General features: G+C 33.2%; 2 protein-coding genes across 7 annotated transcripts in view; one reads left to right on the plus strand and one right to left on the minus strand.

Annotated features, from left to right (window-relative positions):
* RALGPS2 (Ral GEF with PH domain and SH3 binding motif 2) overlaps positions 1 to 19,981 on the minus strand; it is a 145,827-nt gene that overhangs the window by 42,421 nt on the left and 83,425 nt on the right. The window lies entirely within an intron of this gene.
* ANGPTL1 (angiopoietin like 1) lies at positions 720 to 19,804 on the plus strand. Of its 4 annotated transcripts, XM_054693442.1 has the most exons (8): positions 720 to 1,062; positions 2,295 to 2,359; positions 2,457 to 2,642; positions 3,780 to 3,947; positions 5,138 to 5,983; positions 16,537 to 16,730; positions 17,969 to 18,239; positions 19,113 to 19,804. In XM_054693442.1, exons 4-8 carry the CDS (start codon positions 3,908 to 3,910, stop codon positions 19,298 to 19,300), a joined length of 1,539 nt encoding a protein of 512 aa, XP_054549417.1. In that variant the 5' UTR covers positions 720 to 1,062; positions 2,295 to 2,359; positions 2,457 to 2,642; positions 3,780 to 3,907; the 3' UTR covers positions 19,301 to 19,804. The 4 variants fall into 4 exon arrangements, with proteins under 4 accessions (XP_054549417.1, XP_054549418.1, XP_054549419.1 ...); XM_054693443.1 differs by lacking the exon at positions 2,295 to 2,359; XM_054693444.1 differs by lacking the exons at positions 2,295 to 2,359; positions 2,457 to 2,642.

Here is a 19,981-nt window from a genome sequence, read left to right on the forward strand (position 1 = left end):
CTTTATACATTCTAATCAATATGTATACCTCAATAAATTAAAAACTATAGTCTCATAAAAAAATTACACACATCAACTAACAAGAATGACCTTATTCAAACAAGAGTGGTCATGTTATAGGAGGTGTTCTGTAACACCAGTGAAGTTTAAAAAGTATTAAACCCCTGGAAGAATTTTATACACAGATTTCCACTTATTTTTGATAATTATATATAAGCACAGTTTTAAGAAACTACACAGTAAGATAAAGCATATCACAGCACCAAAACCTTCTGAAAGGGAAACTTAGTAAAATGTTTAAAAATTCTAAAAGAGTATTATACTGTTTAAGTGGTTGCTTCTTGACAAAGAGCAGCTCTTGCTCTATCTAACAAAAATCAAACTCATCAGCCTGCAACTCCTTCTAAGTGCAAGTAAGTAGTAATCTTTCAGTCTTTAACTTAAAAGCTCTGGCCAGCAGAGTCAATGTTTGTTTTATAATTGCTTGCTGAACTATGATAGTTTGTTTCCAGATGGTGCCCTTCCTTCAACCTGCACACAGTCTCTCCTTGTTCCCAGCTAGTCAGCCTCCTGCTGCTCCCACCACCCCCGCCCCTATTTCATGCCACTGAGAGGAAATCCTAAGGAGGAGATTTCCCCCCACTCCAGTCTCCAGCAGTTTTTTTGGTGACGTAATATGTGGGCTGAACTTGAGTCTACTGAGAGAGGGAATCACTATTTAGGGCCCTGTGTATACAATCTGGTCAGCTGCAGCTGGTTACCCAGCGTCTCCATGTGGCAGACAGAGCAAAGCCACAATGCTTTCTCTGCTGGATTAAAGACAACCCACAGAGCAGACCGTCCACTCTGCTACTTAAAATTACATAGGTGGTTTGTCAAATTCAATTGATTAGTACTCTAAGAAGAAAAAGAACTTCCTTAACACAGCTTGGATTCCACCATCCAAAACAAAAATGCAATTGCCATTCAAGTCACAGATGAACAAATGTCTACACTGATTTTTGAAAGCAAGAATAAGAGCAACAAGTTTCTGGGTTTCCTTTATCAACAGATTAAAAAAAGGTATTTTAATATTTCTTTTATCTTTATTTACAACTTCTATGTATGTTGAAATGCATAATTATTTTACATCTGTAGCAATTTCAAAATCTCTTGTTAAACAATTTTAGAATATACTATAACTTATTTCATCTGAAAGAGGTTTTGTTTTACATCTTTTTATGAAGGCTGTTCATTACATACTTTCAATTTTAGCATTATATGAAGTCCAATTTAATGATATTTAGTGCATATGTTTACAGATTGATTTATAGTACCGGGTTTCAGAATACAATGCTTTAGTGAAACTATTAACACGTAATAGAGTAAATGTATAAGATTTATAGTGCAGTGGTTAAAAACAGAAACTAAAGAAAATGGCAAACGTGCTTAATTTCTCTTCTTGTAGCTATAGTGTAAGATTTACATATATTGTTATATACCTTATATCATAGCTACAAAGCAGGGCTAAGAAGATAAAAAAATAACTAAAAGGCTTTGCAACAATACCTCAATTATAGTAGTAAACATACTTAAGATAAATCTGTGGTATTTTTTCTTGCAATTCAACTTTTAAATATTCAGGTTTACATGTAAACCTGAAAAACTTACTAGGTGATAGAAATTAAAACTGCTACAGCTGGAATTACTTGGACAAGCAAAGTTACTGATACATTAAAAAAAGAACTAAAAACCTTACAGATTAGTACTGTAGAGGAAAAGTAAAATGCGATAGAGTATTATATGAGTAGACGGTTTTAACAATAGAAAATAAGAACCTAGAGGAGATAATTAAAAACATGATTAGAAGATCAAAAATTTATAATAATTTAGGTAGAAATAATTGGAGTAATTATACACAAAAGGTTTCTTTATTCTATCTGGAGGCTTTGTTTTATTATGATTGGTGTTAAAAATAAAATTATTTGTTACCAAAAATAAGCTTTAACATCAAAGACATTTAAGTTTGTTAAGATTTAGGGATCCTCTGTCCTTTTAAAAACTAAAGACATCAATGGTAAAAGTCTTCAATATGCAAGTAATAGTAATGCAAAATTCTTAGTCCTGGCCTCTCTGTTAAACACAAATTTTAAAAGAAATTTTAATAAAATTTCTAAGCAACACTGGATTTGATCTATTGTCATCTCTCTGTGGTGTTTGCTGTGATAAGTTCAGATCCTCATTAAGCCTCAGTTTTCACTAAAGTAGCAACCTAAATCATACAGACTATTTATTCCTTTCTTAAATATCTCCAGGAGATGAGATTATTTTCAAGTCTCTTACCAGAAGGAATTCACAATCTAGAAGTTCTGTACCTAAGGTAATCATCAATGCTTCATAAATTTAGGTTCATTGCCTCTATGTGTTTACTACCTAAAAGGAAGTAAATCCTGACCTTTATTTCTTCTCTCTCCTAGCTGGCAATGTAGCAACTCTGAAGAGAAATAATACCAATAAAATTAACCCAAAGTATGGAAGACTTTTTTTCCTTCCAAAACCAACCAATCAAAGACACAGATTCAAACTTAAGTATGCTGTAACTAATTTATAACATTCTCTTGAGACCTAGGAAAGTCTTAACATATACAGAAAGATTTTATGAGGTAACACAGATTTATGGATCTTTCACTTTTAAAACTGAACATATGTGGGAAAATATTAAATAAGAGAATGTTTTCAGAAAATGTAACAGTAAATGTATTTTTAAAACCAGTTCTTTACTCATGACGTATCCAGTCTACTACTTAAGAAATGTGGCTCCTTATTCTCCTTTAGGTGATAGTGACGTCAACTTTTGTAAGAAGAAAATAGTATTTATTTAAAAAAAAAAACACACAATTATCTCCTTTAAATACTAACCTAGATTCTCTTATGGCAGAGAGTGATTTAATCTTATCATTTAATTATACAGGAGCTCAGAAAGAGCCAAGCCAGAACACACCAAAAGAAAACTATTGCTAATTTAGATTAGTATTTTGACATTTTTGGTTTTCCATGACAACACTGATGCAAAGCCAGGATAACAGCCTTGGATTGTATGCTCTTTGTTGTTTTAGAAATATCTGTGTTTGGTAGGGATACATGCTATTCAATCAGAATATTGTTCATAAAATTTTATTTGTTCTGAAATTTCATGACACTTTATTTTCCTTGTTTTGGCAGCTTATTTCATAGTAAATATTTAAATAAAATAATCTTAAGGTATAAAAGTCTCTATTTTACTATTCAAGTGAAATTAGTAGAACTTAGAACTAGTTAACTATTTAGGAGAAGTGCTGTACATTTACTAGGTGGTTGATAGCTATTTTACTGCCTTCAGTTTTTAAAATAAACCATATCTAAATGTCATACATTAAAAAATATCAAAAGGAGATATTAGTAGAAAGTAGTAATGATAGTCCACAGTACACTGACATAATCTTTGTTTTGGGGAGGAGGGTTCAGAGTCACAACTTTGACAAATAACTATCAACTGACAGAATACATATGCAGGGAAAGGAAATACAGCAGAAATGTTTGGAGTGTAAAAATGATGGAAATGGATCCTAACAAAAATGATCCACAAATACTTTTACATAATTAAGTAAATGGTTCAATGCAAAGAGGCATGAACGAGGAAAAGCCTATGAAAGACAAAGTTAAGACTGCTCTGTAGTTCTGACATCTTTAGGATAAAAATCACAGGTTGAGGAAAGTTACAAGTAGATTTGAATTCCATTTGAATGTTTTAACTTTTCTAGGACTTTATTCCTTTGCAAAATGGTATAGCTAGCACTACATACCCAGAAGTGGATGCCAGTTTCTTCCTCTGAACATGGTGCTAGCAATAATCTGCCCTCAGAGGGCTGTGTGAGAAATAAGTGGTTTAATGCACATAAGACACTTAAAACAGTGCCTGGCACTTAACAGTAAGTATGACCTATTATTATTGTACTGCTATTATTAACAGTAGGCATAATTATCTTGGGGCCTGGCTTCTCCAATCAAAAACAAGTACTTGGGTAGAAAATAGGACAATAAAGTTCTGAGTTAGTGTGTCCTGCTATCATTCAAGAACAACATCTCAGAGAGGAATCAAGTTTAGAAGAGTGGGAAGGTGGGTTTGCTGATGAACTTGATGGAGTGGTACTCTGTCTTATCCATTTACTAACACTTTTTTCGGGGCTAACAAAAGAGAAAGGAAGATGCTTTGCCTCTTGGAACTATTGTTTCTGTGGTTGTCTTTATAGAAATTTCACAATAAAGGACAACTATTTCTCATCTGTCACAGCAAAAATCAAACATTTTCAGCACACATTTTAGCCTATGTGTCAGTCATTGCTGTAAACACTGCAGAGCCAGGAAAAATGAACTTCAAACCTGGCTCTATTATTACCTACATGTATGGCCTTGGTCCTCAACATGCTCATAGGTTCAAAGAGGTTTTCAATGAGATGGTCTCTAAGACACTTTCCAACCCTTAACAGTCTCATTAAGCTACAGAGTTTCTTTCCTTGGTAATGGTTATAGAAAGTTATTAACATTTTACTAAAATACAGTTCAGTAGAAAACCTGGTAGAAGAATGAACTGCTGAATCACATGTGAATTTAGACCTTACATAGGGTCATGGGTTACCAAACAAAATTACCCAAGATAATTTGTTACCAATCCCTAGGACATACCACAAGACCAAAAAAACATATGCTAAAACTTTCTGGTTTTACATTTGTCTACCACTGGGTACCATTTTCAGAGTCAAACTACTAAGCAAGCTTTTTAAAAGTAAGAAAAGTCTTAGCAGGGTCTCAAAAAAACCCCAAACCAATAAACTGTCTGCCTTTGCATGTAGTGAGAACTCACCAAAACTGGCTTAATGAACTTGGTAGCAAAAAACATTACTACCAGGTGGTAATTGGGCAAACTATTCTCTAAAATTTAATTTTAAAGAAAGTTGAGAGACTATAACATTGAATTTAAGAAATTCACAATGTTAATTCTGACCCAATTTATTAATCCAGTATATTCAGCTTTTCCCTTAGATACTATTCTTTGTTACTGACTTTAAGAGTGATTTGCATTCTTTTTACTTTTTCCCTTCATTGGTTCATGTTTTAAAAGACATCATTCAACCTCATTTCAAAATGAAGGTTTTTATCTGGACCCTAACTGTGCTGTTCTTCCTACTCATGGACACTGGATGTTGCAAAGGCGGCCAGATCAAAATTAAAAAAATAGCCCAGAGAAGATACCCTCGTGGCACAGATGGTAAAGAGGAAGCAAAGAAATGTTCTTATACATTCTTGGTACCTGAACAAAAAATAACAGGGCCAATTTGTGTCAACACTAAAGGGCAGGATGCTGGTGCCATTAAAGACATGATCACCAGGATGGATCTTGAAAACCTGAAGGATGTGCTCTCCAGGCAAAAGAGGGAGATAGATGTCCTGCAACTGGTGGTGGATGTAGATGGGAACATTGTAAATGAGGTGAAGCTGCTGAGAAAAGAAAGCCGTAACATGAATTCTCGTGTTACTCAACTCTATATGCAACTATTACATGAGATTATCCGTAAGAGGGATAATTCACTTGAACTTTCCCAGTTGGAAAATAAAATCCTTAATGTCACCACAGAAATGTTGAAGATGGCAACAAAATATAGAGAACTAGAGGTGAAATATGCTTCTTTGACAGATCTTGTCAATAACCAGTCTGTGATGATCACTGTGTTAGAAGAACAGTGCTTGAGGATATTCTCCCGGCAAGACCCCCATGTGTCTCCTCCTCTCGTTCAGGTAGTGCCACAACATATTCCTAGCAGTAATCAGTATACGCCTGGTCTGCTGGGAGGTAATGAGATACAGAGGGATCCAAGTTATCCCAGAGATTTAATGCCACCGCCTGATCTGGCAACTTCTTCCACCAAAAGCCCTTTCAAGATACCACCAGTAACTTTCATCAATGAAGGTGAGTTACCTATTCTGCTAAAAAAAGGGAAGTATAGGGGGAACTATATTTTATGGTTTATGAAACAATGCTCATAATAAATGCTTTAGTCTCCATTTCGGTGATGTAATTATACATGAACATTTCTATTTTTTGTTTTTTTAATTAATCATGTACTAAACTTCAATATATCTCCCAGTTTTAAGTCTCAAAATTTGTAAAAATAGTGTATTCTGTGAAAAAAGTAGTCTTCCACACAAATGCTTACAAACTAAGTTACTAGCACAGAGACAGGAATGAGTTCACACTCTACTCCTGACCTCGAGAGTACTGCTCTATAACCCACAGTCCTCCAGCTAGGTCTTCACTTCTACCCAACAATTCTTTTATATACCTTGCTACCATCATTTCCAAAAGGGATTTAAAAAATCTGCTTTCACTCTCCATAAGCCCGTTACATACCTCCATCTTACTTTCACTCTCAGCATATGTATCATCTACTGCTATTTTGTCATTAAGTCTACACTCAGGTCCTAGGTTCCTCCATCTCGAAAACATTTGTACAAAACCATTATCATTTTGTCCTCAGTCTCAGCCTTATCTTCAAGGCTAAACAAACTTTTTGTACCTTATAACCGCAGAAGCATAAATACATTTGCACTACAATTAAAAAGCAAAACAACAAAAACTCACATTGATACTAATATCCCTATGTTGGTTTCTTAATTGTAGTCCTTCCTCCCTCTATTCATTCCATATCAGTCACTGATTGAGAATACAAAGATGACATCTTTATTTCAATTTAGTAATAAGCTCACTGCTAATTTTATGAATATTTTTACATTTATTTACATCTGTATCCATTTTCTTGTAAGTCATTCTACTCCTGAAAGCTTTACAAGTTAGTTTGTTTCTTTAAGAGTGATGGGGAAAACTCAAATGTCCCCCTCCCCCCCAAAAAAATAGTAAATAAAGCATAATTCATTCACCGAGTGAAAAGAAAGGCAGGCTATAAAACTGCACTTGACTATGAACAGAACACAAAGACAGATTAGAAAGAAACACATCACGAAGTGCTCGCATCTCTCAGGGGCACCCAGGACACTACTGGCAATCCACACTTCTGCCCTCCTGGGATTCCATATTTTAATTTGAAATATAAAGACTCTTCAACTTCTCTAGGTCCTTCACTCCTTTTCCTATGGTCTAAAAAAGCTTTCTTCAAAATATTCTATTCTGAAGTCTCACATACCTTCAAGGTACAGATGATTCCTGTGGGGAACTCTCCCTCTTGATTTTGACCAAAGCTAGGTGCATGCATCTGGATATTCTACACTTTACATGCTGCTGCTTCCTCTATTGAAATCAAGGCATCACTCAAGTATTTTAAATATCATCCCAGATTTGCACAAATATACCTAAATGGCTCTTTCCCCAAATTGCTGACAATTCCTTGAATTGTATTCTCAATTCAAGTTTATTATATATATATATATATATAAAACATTACATCAAAGTTAATTGATTATGTCGGACTCCTTGGTAGACCGAATGCTCCTGGAAGAAAATGGCTTTTCATTTTTCTCTCTCAAACATCTAGCCAGTACCAAGTTTGGCATGTTGCACTAAGAATACTATAGGTATTACAATACATACTTGAAAAATGAATGAATGAATTAGTAACTAGCCTAAAATAATCTTTTCACCAAACTAGCATTCTCCTTTTAGAAACAAGTAAACCACTATTATAAAAGCAATACATATTTACTAAAGAAAACCCAGGAAATACCAGTGAACTTTGTAAAAAGCTTTACCAAACATTGAAATACTCAGAAATATAGGTAACACTTTGGTGATAACCCTCAAAACTCCCCCTCCTCCTTCCATAAACATGGTAATGAATACTCTTGTACATTTACAAAATACAACTTTGCTCTTCTTTTCTTTTTTCTATGAATATATCCTTAGCATAAATTTCTGCAAGTAAAAGTGATGGGTCAATTGATTTTGATTTCTCTGTATTTTGACTTATATTGCCACCATTTCTGAATTCATTCAGCTCAGCTTCACTTCCTTCTCCCATATATATATATATATATATACACACACACACACACACACAGTCAACTGAGTTCTATTCATATCCCTCATTTCTATTCAGAGCCCTAATACTCAGGTCCAATCATAGCAGTAGTTAAGAGGACAGAGACTTCCTGGGTTACTAGCTTGGGGTGAGGGGTCTCAGTTTGTTCATCTGCACAATAGGGATAATAATAGTACTTACTTTATAAACATTGAGCGTTTAGAACAGTGCCTGGCTCTCAAATGTTAATTCTTACTAAGAATTGCTAAATATTTTGCCAGTTGGCTTTCCAAACTTCATTTTCTTTCTCTATCAAGCTGTTTTACATTGCCAACAGATCCATTCTAAATCTACCACTTCTATCACATCACAATTCTGCTCAGCATTTCCCCATTTTAAACATAAAAAGTGTAACTTGCTGAGCTTGCATAAGAATATTCTCCTCAAAACAACCAAGCTTACTGTTTAGCTTTCCTTCTAATTGTTTCCTTCACAAGAACCGTCTGCTTCAATGAAATGAATCCACTCATTGTCTCCTGAATATTTTGTGCTTTCTGCCTATTAAAATTATAAGCCTCAAACTGGAAGATGTATTTAAATAAAATTAAAAAAAGATAAAATAAAAATTAACTCCCCCTTAAATCCTTATTGACTTCCATAGGCTTGAAGTGACTGCTCCACTCCATGAATGTCTTTACTTGCTATAACATACATACGTTATTTTTTATATTCCCTCCTGAAATTATCAGATATCTTTTATGTCTACACATAGTACTTACAGACACATTTAAATAAAATGCCTTGCTAGTAGATATTGTGTCTCATTTGCACATGCTAAGTATTGGTTCACTTGATATATATATATTTTTAAAGATTTATTTTATTTATACAAGAGCCAGGGTACAGGCCAGAGGCACGGGAGGGTGAGAGGATTCACCAGAGACAGAGTGGTACAGAGTGGTGAATAGAACAGGCAGACTGATGAAATACACTGCTGAGGGGAGCAGCAGGCGAGACAGGAGAGGTCTGCTTGCCATGTGGGTTGCTCTGAGGTTGGCGGGGATCGAACTGGCACTGCAGAGGCTGCGGACAGCTTCACAGCACAGTGTTCAACTGCCTGTACCACCAGGGAGGCCCTGGTTCACTTGATATTTTTGTAGTTTCTTAAAGTTGTTATTCCAAACACCTTAATGAAAATATTTAATAAATTAGATTGCTATGACTCTTTCATTTTATACTATACTAACTCTAAGGAGCAATAGGTTAATGTACCGCTAAATTAGGTAAGATTGATTATTGTTATCATTAATATCTGCACACCTTTTGATTTCCAAAGGTAAGATGAATGTATACAAATGACCTACTGGGTCTAGAAAAAAAAATTTTTTATGTCCTTTTAAAAGATGTATATTTTGTGTAAGCTTTGTATCTGTTTAAACTACCTGTTCATCTTTTGTCTATTTTTCTATTTTTTTTATATAGGAGCTCTCTTTTTTAAAATCAAAGTAATGTTGGTTTACAACGTTGTTTTTTTTAGAGGTATAGGAGCACATCCTTCAGGTAGATGTTAGTATAGCACACCCACCACCAAAGCACCCAGATCCACCATCACAGTCCACTGGTTTCTCCGCTCCTTTCTGGTAGCCTCAGTTCTACATTCAGATTTTTAAGTTTTGTTATTAGTTTATAAGCTTTAAATCAGTATATATAATTTATAAATATAATGGAAGTGGAATTTTTCTTTAACTTATGATGTGCACAATTAAGCAAGTTTAGAATGACTGTCATGGAGTTATTTTCTGTGGACGCTGAATCTTAAGTGGATGGTATCACTAATTCTAGAAGAAATGATTATTCACATATTAATTCACTGGCACACTAAAAAATACTTACTGAAAATACAAAATGAGCTATGTTAGCTCCAGGTTTTACTATGCATTGAGATGCAGGGCAAGAAAAATTTATTAGTAACATTAAACACTTTTGCTTTAATGAAACAACACTGTATATACATAACCCTAATAAACCAATCCTTAATATAAAAACTAAGGAAAGGTGGAAAGGTATAATTGTTCTGCTATTATTCATTTGTTGCTATAAGTAAACATTAACTTTTTACTTGTTCTATAAATGTTGGTCTCTGAAATTCAAGGGCATAATTAGCTACACCATAAGAATGCCATGGATATGCTAATAAGGGAAAGTATGCAAAGGTAAGGAAAACTTGTTTCTATTACTGCTGTTATTGACCGTGGGAAAGCCTTTTTGCCTGTCTCTGTTTTCTCATTGTACAATGGGAGTTCTGGATGGTCTGTGGGTTCCAATATCCCTTTCAGTTTTAATATTCTGTGAACCGTATCAAATATAAATTATAAGAAAACACAGACTTGCTATTTTCTTTATAATATGCTAAAATATTTGTTCACATTATTTTTATGTCAGACTAGAAAATGTCTAAGCTGCTTGGGTAACTGTACAAAGAGGCAAAGATGGTTATTATTGTTCTTACAATGCTTGTGGCACCAAGAAGTTCATATGACTGTATTCTACATATAAGTACATGGTTATCCTATCTAAGGTTTCTAAATATAGAATGTGTATATATTAAAAAGATGTTCAAGCCAGTCACAAAAGGTCAAAAATTTTATGATTACACTTACATGAAGTACCTAGAGCAGTCAAATTCACTGAGACTGAAAGTATGGCTGTCAGTGGCTGAAGTGAGGGGAGAAAGAGGATATAGTATTTAATTGGTACAGTATCAGTTTTGCAAGACAGAGTTCTAGGGAATGGATGCACAATAATGTCAATGTTCTAATGCCATCAAACTGTACACTTAGTTACAGTGGTAAATTTTATATTATGTGTACCTTACCATCATTTTTCAAAGGTGTTGTAATGGGCAATTATATATATTTATATTTTAAAATGGCTATAAAAAATGAACCTCAAAAGAACATGGTAAAGAACGGAGTGATTTTGTTAGTTTTTGTTAGCTTAAAATAAGTATGTCCAGAAAAATTACCTTCCCTCTACTTTGAAAAATACAATATCTGAGAATGTAACTTCCTACTCCAGAAATGCTGCTGAATATATTTATCTTATATCTAACTCGCCACCCAAATAAAGTTTACCTCTCAAAAGATTTAATTGCTCACCAATTACTTAAAAGCTCTAGTTTGGTTATCTTCCTTGCATAGTTTCTTCTATTACTAAGACTACAGGGTTGGAACAAAGAAAAAATGAGAAATTCAACAAGAAAAAGGGAAGAGTACCTTTTTAACTTAAATAATAAAAAAGTTTTATTTCTAGAAAAAGGACAGGTTTGTTAAAGATGGTTTCCAGAAGAGCTGCTACTCAAAACATGGGATTCTTTTTTTCTCTTTTAACGCACTATTCTGTTCAAATCATGGGTTCTAGATGAAAACTACATCTTGGGATATAAAGTGGCATGATTGGTCAATATTTCTGTCTATGAACCAAATCTATTAAGTCAAGTTTGCTAGCTCTATAAAAACTTTAGACATCAAAACTGAATGAGAGATGGGCCCTTCAAATTCAATATAAGAGAATTCCAGTTTCCAGCCTATTGAAGAACTAGACGAATCCAATTTCTGCTATGAAAGAAGACTATTTCAAAACTACTCAATACAATAAAAGGGTCAATAAAATTCCTATTTTAAAAGAAAGGTACTTTCCAGTCTATACCTATGAACCATATAAACAAATTCCTGATTCATATGCCAATTCATTTATCTCTTGTAATATACAAACCAGCAAGTTAAATCTGACTTCTCAAAAATAAAGTTGGTAATTTTCAACTATTCATTTAAAAAAAATTCATTTAAAAATTCATTAAGGCGTTTTTAATGGTACACAGAAAGTAGTTAAATATTTAATATATGAACAATTTGTAATCTAATTCTAGAACAGATAGTAAGAGATGCAAGTAATAATGAGAAAATATTTCTACCAAGATCAACAACATTTAATAGGCTAAGACAAGTTAAAGGTTTGTTTATTTATAAAGTAAATACTAAATTCTGATAGTTACTACCTTTGTTGAGGAGGAAAAAGTAATTGAAACACTTCTCATTTTACCCTCATATTCTGGAAAAGAATTTCAACTAAATTTTTATCAACTAAGTCTTTATCAGCTGAGTCCAACAGGCATTCAAACTACAAACATGGGCCCACCAAAAGAAAAACTGGGTTGAAAATTAAAGTCTAAGATAATTTTAAATTCACATAAATTGAAGTCTTATCAAATCAAAGTTGAATTTGAACTCCCAATTTGCTAACATCCAAGAGCCTATTAATGATAAGGAACAAATGGTATTTTACAAATATTCCGTCAACATTCAATAACCTTGATGTTTTGAAATATTTTACAGCAATTCAAATAACCTAGTGAAAGTCAAACTTGTAATATATACTTAAATATAAAATGTAAACTATCAAAGCCATACTCACATAAGTGTGGAGCAAACATTTACCAAGATGACATACATAGAATAAACAATACAAAGATGATATACATAAACACATTTCTGAAATGAGAGAAATGTATATAAACAACAAAACCACTTCATGGTACTTTAATACATTAGTTAATACACCAAGACTAACAGGTTTAAAACAAGATCAACATTCCTCAGATATCTTTGGTTATTCTGAAAATGACAACATAGAAAAAAATATATGGCTAACTTTGGAAATAGCCATAATGACTGCATTTTTCAAGTGAAGAAATCAGTTTCAGCTCTACCACCCTAGTCATTTAAATTTCAGACACTCTAAATGTGTAATTGTAACACCAAGCTCTCTTCTACTGCATGCCATGGTACTCACTACTCTTACATGGTCTGGGTCATACTCCCCCCTCAACTCAATCTTCAAAACTCAGCTCAGATATAGGTAGACTTTGATTGGTTCACTGTAAATCCTGGTTAACTACTTTTTACTCACTGTTTTCAATGTGCCCAGTTTAACTTCATCCAAGTACATCACGCTGAAGTGGAGTTATCTTTTATTTGCCACTTCCCCTACTTCCTTCTTTCCTCTAAAGTTGTTTCTCTATCCCTTGAGCCTAACATAGTTTCTGGTTGATGGATATATTCAGAAAAGACAGTTCTTGAAAAATAAGGCAGAACTAAGGAAATTCTGTTAACCTCTGTGGCTACTGGGAATCACTTAGTTCAACGAATATTTGAGCGCCTAAGTGGGTTTAAATTGTGGATATGAAACCAAAGGTTATAATCCTTGCCTACAGAGAGGCTCTCAGTAAGTAAATGAATATTATACTATGAATTTCACAAAATAATCTAAGAGTGAACCCGGATATCATGCTTCACTTTTCCTTGCACCTCTTTCCCCACATGAAATTTAAATTCTATAAATTTCATCCTCTATGAAATAAAGCCTTTCCACCCTTTTCTGACTTGACCATAATGCAATTTTCTGTAATATGAAGCCCATTTGTGACTTATAAAAAAGGGAGAATGTAAGTAAAACAAAAAGGTCATATTGGTTCACATGGAATTTTTTTTCTAAGCATATTTATGTTTTGTGCAACAAGTAATTGCAATTAAAGTATGCTGCCAGGTAATATCAGTTGTTATTTTTAGGGAATGATTTTGCACAATTTGAGGATTTTCTGGACTATATTATTTTTCTACCATAGAAATGGCTACATTTACTCAACTTTGATTAGCCATATTAAATTTATTAATAAGTATATATTTATAAAATAAGTTACTTAAAATTATTAGGTTACGATTTATTTATGATTCAAGATCAGAAACAAAGGAGAAAAGGAAACGTTAAGTTACCAAAGACCACTTTGTTAAATATTGTGTCAGTAACTGAGAAAGTTGATCATATAGTTCACAGTGAATTTAAATGAAATGTGCTCTAGCTTATTGCCAGTCCGATAAGTTCAAAACATTATTTTTATTGTAGTTGTCCTGAGTTCAAGAACCTACTTATGAGTTTGGACAGATTAACCAATAGCCTTGTGACTATAAAATAAATTGGTAACAAAATTTTAGCACATAAAACCCAGCAATATGTAAAAATTATAGTACCTCATGACCAATTTGAGGTTAGCCCAGGAATGCATTAGTTTAACATAAAAAATACAGTCAATAGCATTCACCATATGAACAAATAAAAGAAGAAAAACCTTATCATCTCAGTAGTTTTAGCTTATGACAAAACTCAAAATCCACTTATGATAAAATTCTGTTAATTAGAAAAAGAAGGAACAAGGATTTTAAAGTCATTATTACAGCTTAAAGGAAAATGTGTTCACAGAGAATGTAAGAGGAAATCTTGGAAGAAAAATTAAAACTATAAAAAGGAATCAAATTAAGTCTCTAAGAACTAAAAAATCCAATACCTAAAGTAACTATAATCCAAGAAAAAGAGCATTAAGTCTTTCTAGTTTCTTAAATTTCAGTCTCAAATTTTTAACAAGCAGTATATACGGTGCTTATGGTTATTATATCAATAGTACAATTAAAAAATCTGAAATAGATATCAAACAGAAATCTGAACTAGAAAAATTGATAATCTCTTGATTTTTACTTGTGATTTTCAATTTCAATTTGAGAAGGCAAGTTAATTTACTAAACAAAATTATTAACAGCCTACATGATACTTAAAAGACACTGATACATGAAGTCAGAAAAAAACTAAAAATTGTTTGATCTTCATGTAGCAATCTAGAAAGAGGACTTCATAATCTTTAAGAGCTTTTTCTAGTGATACAGTTGTGTAACTATTTCATCAGATTAATTCTACTCTAAAAAGGCCAAAAAGGGACCTTAAATATACTTGGCACAGTAAAGATAACACACTTCTTAAAATTTCAAGAATACTATGATCATCATGGTACAGATTTTTCATATGAGCTTTATGTCACTAAACTCTATTATCACATACTTTCTAAAAATTTTATGGGTCAGAATTGAGAAATTTCAGATCCTCAGGGTAATATTTCTGAATCACTTAAAATTTATTCATGCTTATTGAAAACAAAGGGTCAAACACTAGAGAAGTGTCAAAGAATGTTCAGTAAAACTATAAATTATCTTTAGATCCAAAAGTGTGGAGAGAATTCATAAAACTATGAAATAACATGGGGCGTAAATGCAACATAGTAGTTGATGGCATGGACTCGGGGATTAGAAACAAATGGGTTTAAATGTAGGGATTATTACCTTCTGCAGTGCATGATCTTAGACTAGTTAACTTTCATCTATAACATCTGTAAATGATCACAGGGTCTTTGTGTAAAGTAAGAAGATATTATTAGTCATATACACTGACACAACTCTTCAGAAAGGCATTTTGCCAACATTCCTAAACTATATTCTTAATGAGTCCTGTTAATAAAAGATTCTATAAGTTTGTTAAACTATTTCAGTGCTTCTCAATCTTTAGTATATGAAATAGACTGAGTTTTGAAAAAGGAAACTTAGTATTTAGCAATTCTAAAACTTATTTGACCATGATACCTATCTTTCACTAAGCATCTCAGAGATTAGTGTGTTCTACTGGAATCAAATTGCATAAACTGTAAATGGGCTGCAGAAAGAGCTGTAGAAGTGTTCATAACCCTTGATCCAACAGACCAATCCCTTGGCATTCTTGTAAGTAAATAGGAAAAAAAAACAAAGTCAATAAAAATGAAGACACTTTGTGCAGCATTTACAACAAAAATCAGATGTAGCCTCAATGCCCAGTGATGGAGGAAGATACCATTCAAAGATACATCAATATCAAAGACTGCTAGAATTGAGACTAGTCTCATGCAAATATTTGCTAAAATGAAAAGACAGATTCCAATGTTCTATTTAACAATATAAAAATGTATGTATATGGGCAAAGGCTTGCAAGAACAGTGAAAATGAAACAATTTAATGTTCAAGAGAATAGGACTAGGGTAACTTTTACTTTCTCTTTTACAGCATTGCATATACAATAAATAAAAAGTGGTAGTGGGGAGGACAAGTGACACATGCACATAAAGTATAAAATGTATCCTAGGGGCCTCCCTGGTGTCGCAGGTGGTTGAGCGCTGCGCTGTGAAGCTGTCTGCAGCCTCTGCAGTGCTGGTTTGCTTGCCCGCTGGCCTTGGAGCAACCCACATGGCGAGCAGACCTCTCCTGTCTCGCCTGCTTCCCTCAGCAGTGTATTTATTCAGTCTGCCTGTTCTGTTCCCCACTCTGTCTCTGGTGAATCCTCTCAACCTCCCATGCATCTGGCCTGTAACCCCATTCTTGTATAAATAAAATAAATCTTAAAAAAAAAAAGAAAATGTATCCTAAATTTATACAGGCATATAAACAAATGACAATAAAATCTGAGGAAAAAAATAGCATCAGTAAGAAAGACAAAAAAGGTAAAGATTCTCAGTTAAAAACTATTTTAGAATGGTTATTTTTCATATTAAGTTTCCTGATGATAAATGATCTCTTAATTACAGGACCATTCAAAGACTGTCAGCATGCAAAAGACGCTGGACATTCAGTCAGTGGAATTTATATGATTAAACCTGAAAACAGCAATGGACCAATGCAGTTATGGTGTGAGAACAGTTTGGATCCCGGGGGTTGGACTGTTATTCAGAAGAGAACAGACGGCTCTGTCAACTTCTTCAGAAACTGGGAAAATTATAAGGTAAATCAGTGATTCAGATGTTCAGTAGTTGGTACAAAGACACTCTTGAAAGAGTAGCCATTCTATGCAATAAGTAATATGGCAGTTTAAAAAAAACTATCCATATGTTTTTCATTATCTACATTTTATCAAAAAGATTCTCATTTTTGGCTTTAAAGTCAAAATTTAAGGTACCTTAAAATGTCCCCTTTCGGTCAGGATAATTTATACATATATTTGATATTTTACAAAAATTAGCTCATTTCATTTTCTAAGATGGTAAATTTTTTTATGGTCACATTTGTACCCACAATCAAGTGTATTTAAACAACATTAAAAAAAATGACCCATTTGGGGGCTAATTACCTCTGATAATTATGCTACCAGGTCTTAAGTTGATGACACTAGACACTGGTTCTGTTGGGAAATAGTGTACATCTAGATTTTCACACAGGACCAGAATCATTGAATACCAGTTTTGAGAAGGGAAACAACTAGTCTTTGTTTATAATTCTAAATTTTATCATGCTAATTTTATAAATGGTATAAATTTTCAATTTTACAATGCTAGGTGGCGAGATTTTATTTTCTAAATGATTACTCATTCAAAATTTATGCGGTAACATGGGATTATTCCCTTAGTTGACACTGTACTGGACAGTGAAAGTGAGACATTAATATATATTTATATCTATATAGATGTATGCCAGAAGTTTGGTAAATTTTTAAGTAACTAAGGAAATAAAAATCCTGCAACACAACCTCCTAGAAAAGGTGGGAGAGGGACCAAAGGATTATGGTAAAGGATTATGGGTATAATAACTTTGAAGATTACTATTTCATTTTATTTACTAATTTTGCTTAGAACTAAAGAAAATTTGTTCTAGAACAGATATTATTATGTTTATTAAATGATCACAATACCAGATAGTCTTTTTGCTTGATTATGTTGGGGACAGTATCTAGACACTATAAGGGGAAAAAAATCTGGCTCTTTGTGTATGTATGAGGGAGATCAGGAACCCTTTCCAAGGAACTGAGTAGTTCACTGATTAGAGTTTGAAGCTAGCTATACAAATAAATACTGATAAATTAAGAAAAAGCAAATAAAGTGACTAAGTGGGGTTTTTAAAGATCAGGTGACTTATGGAAATTGAAGTTCACATTACCACTTTATGCTATATGATGTGTAAAACTTATCTATAAAAGAGTTTATCATCTCTACCCTTATTTATACACTCAATGTTCTTTGTTAACAGAAAGGGTTTGGAAACATTGATGGAGAATACTGGCTCGGTCTGGAAAATATCTATAGGCTTAGCAATCAAGACAATTATAAGTTGTTGATTGAGTTAGAAGATTGGAGTGATAAAAAAGTCTACGCAGAATATAGCAGCTTTCGTCTGGAACCTGAAAGTGAATTCTATAGACTGCGCTTGGGAACTTACCAGGGAAATGCAGGGGATTCTATGATGTGGCATAATGGTAAACAGTTCACCACATTGGACAGAGATAAAGATATGTATGCAGGTGAGTAAAAAAAAAACTGATGGCTATCCTTTGCAGAATCCACACATTCCACATATTAAGTAGAATGCTGTTATTAAAGTATATGCCACTAAAAACCTTGCCAGAAAGGTCATTATGGATTCAGTCAAAAGAATATAACCTCCTGAAAGGAACAGCTTTTAGGACCTTCTCTATAAGTCAAACTCATGTGTGAAGGTTCTGTTGTTCCAACTGTGGTTGGGGGTAAGAAACACCACAAAAATTAATTCATTTGGAAACAAAGCTCTCAACTGCCTAAATTCTGTAACTAACACGCCCTGCATAACCACTGCCTACCAGGCACTGTTGTAGGTGCCCATGGCACAGCAGTGAACAAAGTTACTATCCTTACTCTATAGGAGACAAAAATATCTGTCAGGAAGAGACAAGAATACTAAGAAAACTAAAACTGAGTAAGGAAATAGAAATGATGGGGAGTAGTGGGTGAAAGTAATATTTTATTTTACACTATCCTTTGCTACTTTGGGAATTCTATTCCCAACTGAATTTAACTTGGTTTTGCAACTCTGTACCTTTTCTTTCCAATCTCTTTCATTCTGTATCACACACAAAAATTGCTTGTATTTTATTTACCTTGCTCTTTAGAAAAGCAAATCACTTTTTAAAAGGAATGCTAAGCAGATAAAGGGCAAGATAAAAAAAAAGGCAATTCAAGTGATCTTTCAAGTAATTGAAATCTAAACAACAACAAATGAAGAAATAAAACTAGTAAGATAAGGGTGACTGAAATCAGAAAAACTCAAAATGTTGCAAAGGTTGACTATGTTTTTGATGGTTTATATAGTACCACACTTAGAATAAGCATTTATTTTGATATCTATTTTTTCCTCAAAGGAAACTGTGCCCACTTTCACAAAGGAGGCTGGTGGTACAATGCCTGTGCGCATTCCAACCTAAATGGAGTGTGGTACAGAGGAGGCCATTACAGAAGCAAGTACCAGGATGGAATTTTTTGGGCTGAATACAGAGGCGGGTCATATTCTTTGAAAGCAGTTCAGATGATGATCAAGCCTATTGACTGAAAAGGGACAGTCTCCAATTTAAATGACACAGAACTCTTCATTTTTCAGTTTCTAAATATGTAAATGTCACATGTATATTACTTTACACAATTTATTTCTACAGATAGTCTTTACAATGAATTTTACCAAAACTACAAAAGGGGATTTATGAATGCCATTTCATGTTTCCTTAATATACTACAGATGATTATTTGTATCCATAATCTTAGTGTACAAATCGTACTGAAGAAATACAGCAGTTTGTTTTCTAAAATGTAAATACTTGACACAATGTAAAACAAATCTTAGCTTTATTTTAAATCAGAATTGAATATTTGTTCAAGATCCTTAAAAACTTATTTAAAAAACTTTGAGACCACTCTAACTCCCAATGGAAAAATAATTTTAAGATTTTAGCCAAGTAAGCATTTTATTTATAAAAACATTGACAAGAAATTAGAGAAAACTCTAGTTTTGCCAATAGAAAATATATCTTGCATTGAATAAAAGTTATTTCAAATTGAATGTGTGCATTTTACATGAATGATTAAATTTGAGTTCTTCAAATGAATTTCTCAGTATTATCTTCATATAATTTGCTGAACACTAAAATCTGTATTAATATAAGTTATGTCAACAAAATGCTGATATTACAAAAATGCAGACTATTTAGTGAGCAAATGGTTTTACAAATTTGAATCA

The sequence above is a fragment of the Talpa occidentalis genome, unplaced genomic scaffold, assembly GCF_014898055.3.
Source record: "Talpa occidentalis isolate TD23 unplaced genomic scaffold, MPIMG_talOcc4v2.1 talOcc4.12, whole genome shotgun sequence".
NCBI lineage: Eukaryota > Metazoa > Chordata > Mammalia > Eulipotyphla > Talpidae > Talpa > Talpa occidentalis.

Bases quoted from the DNA above. Each gene is read 5' to 3' on its own strand.
- ANGPTL1 (XM_054693442.1), top strand. From the start codon at position 3,908: ATGCACATAAGACACTTAAAACAGTGCCTGGCACTTAACA. The intron at 3,948-5,137 runs GTAAGTATGACC...ATGTTTTAAAAG, and splicing joins ACAGTGCCTGGCACTTAACA to ACATCATTCAACCTCATTTC. The intron at 18,240-19,112 runs GTGAGTAAAAAA...TTTTCCTCAAAG, and splicing joins AGATAAAGATATGTATGCAG to GAAACTGTGCCCACTTTCAC.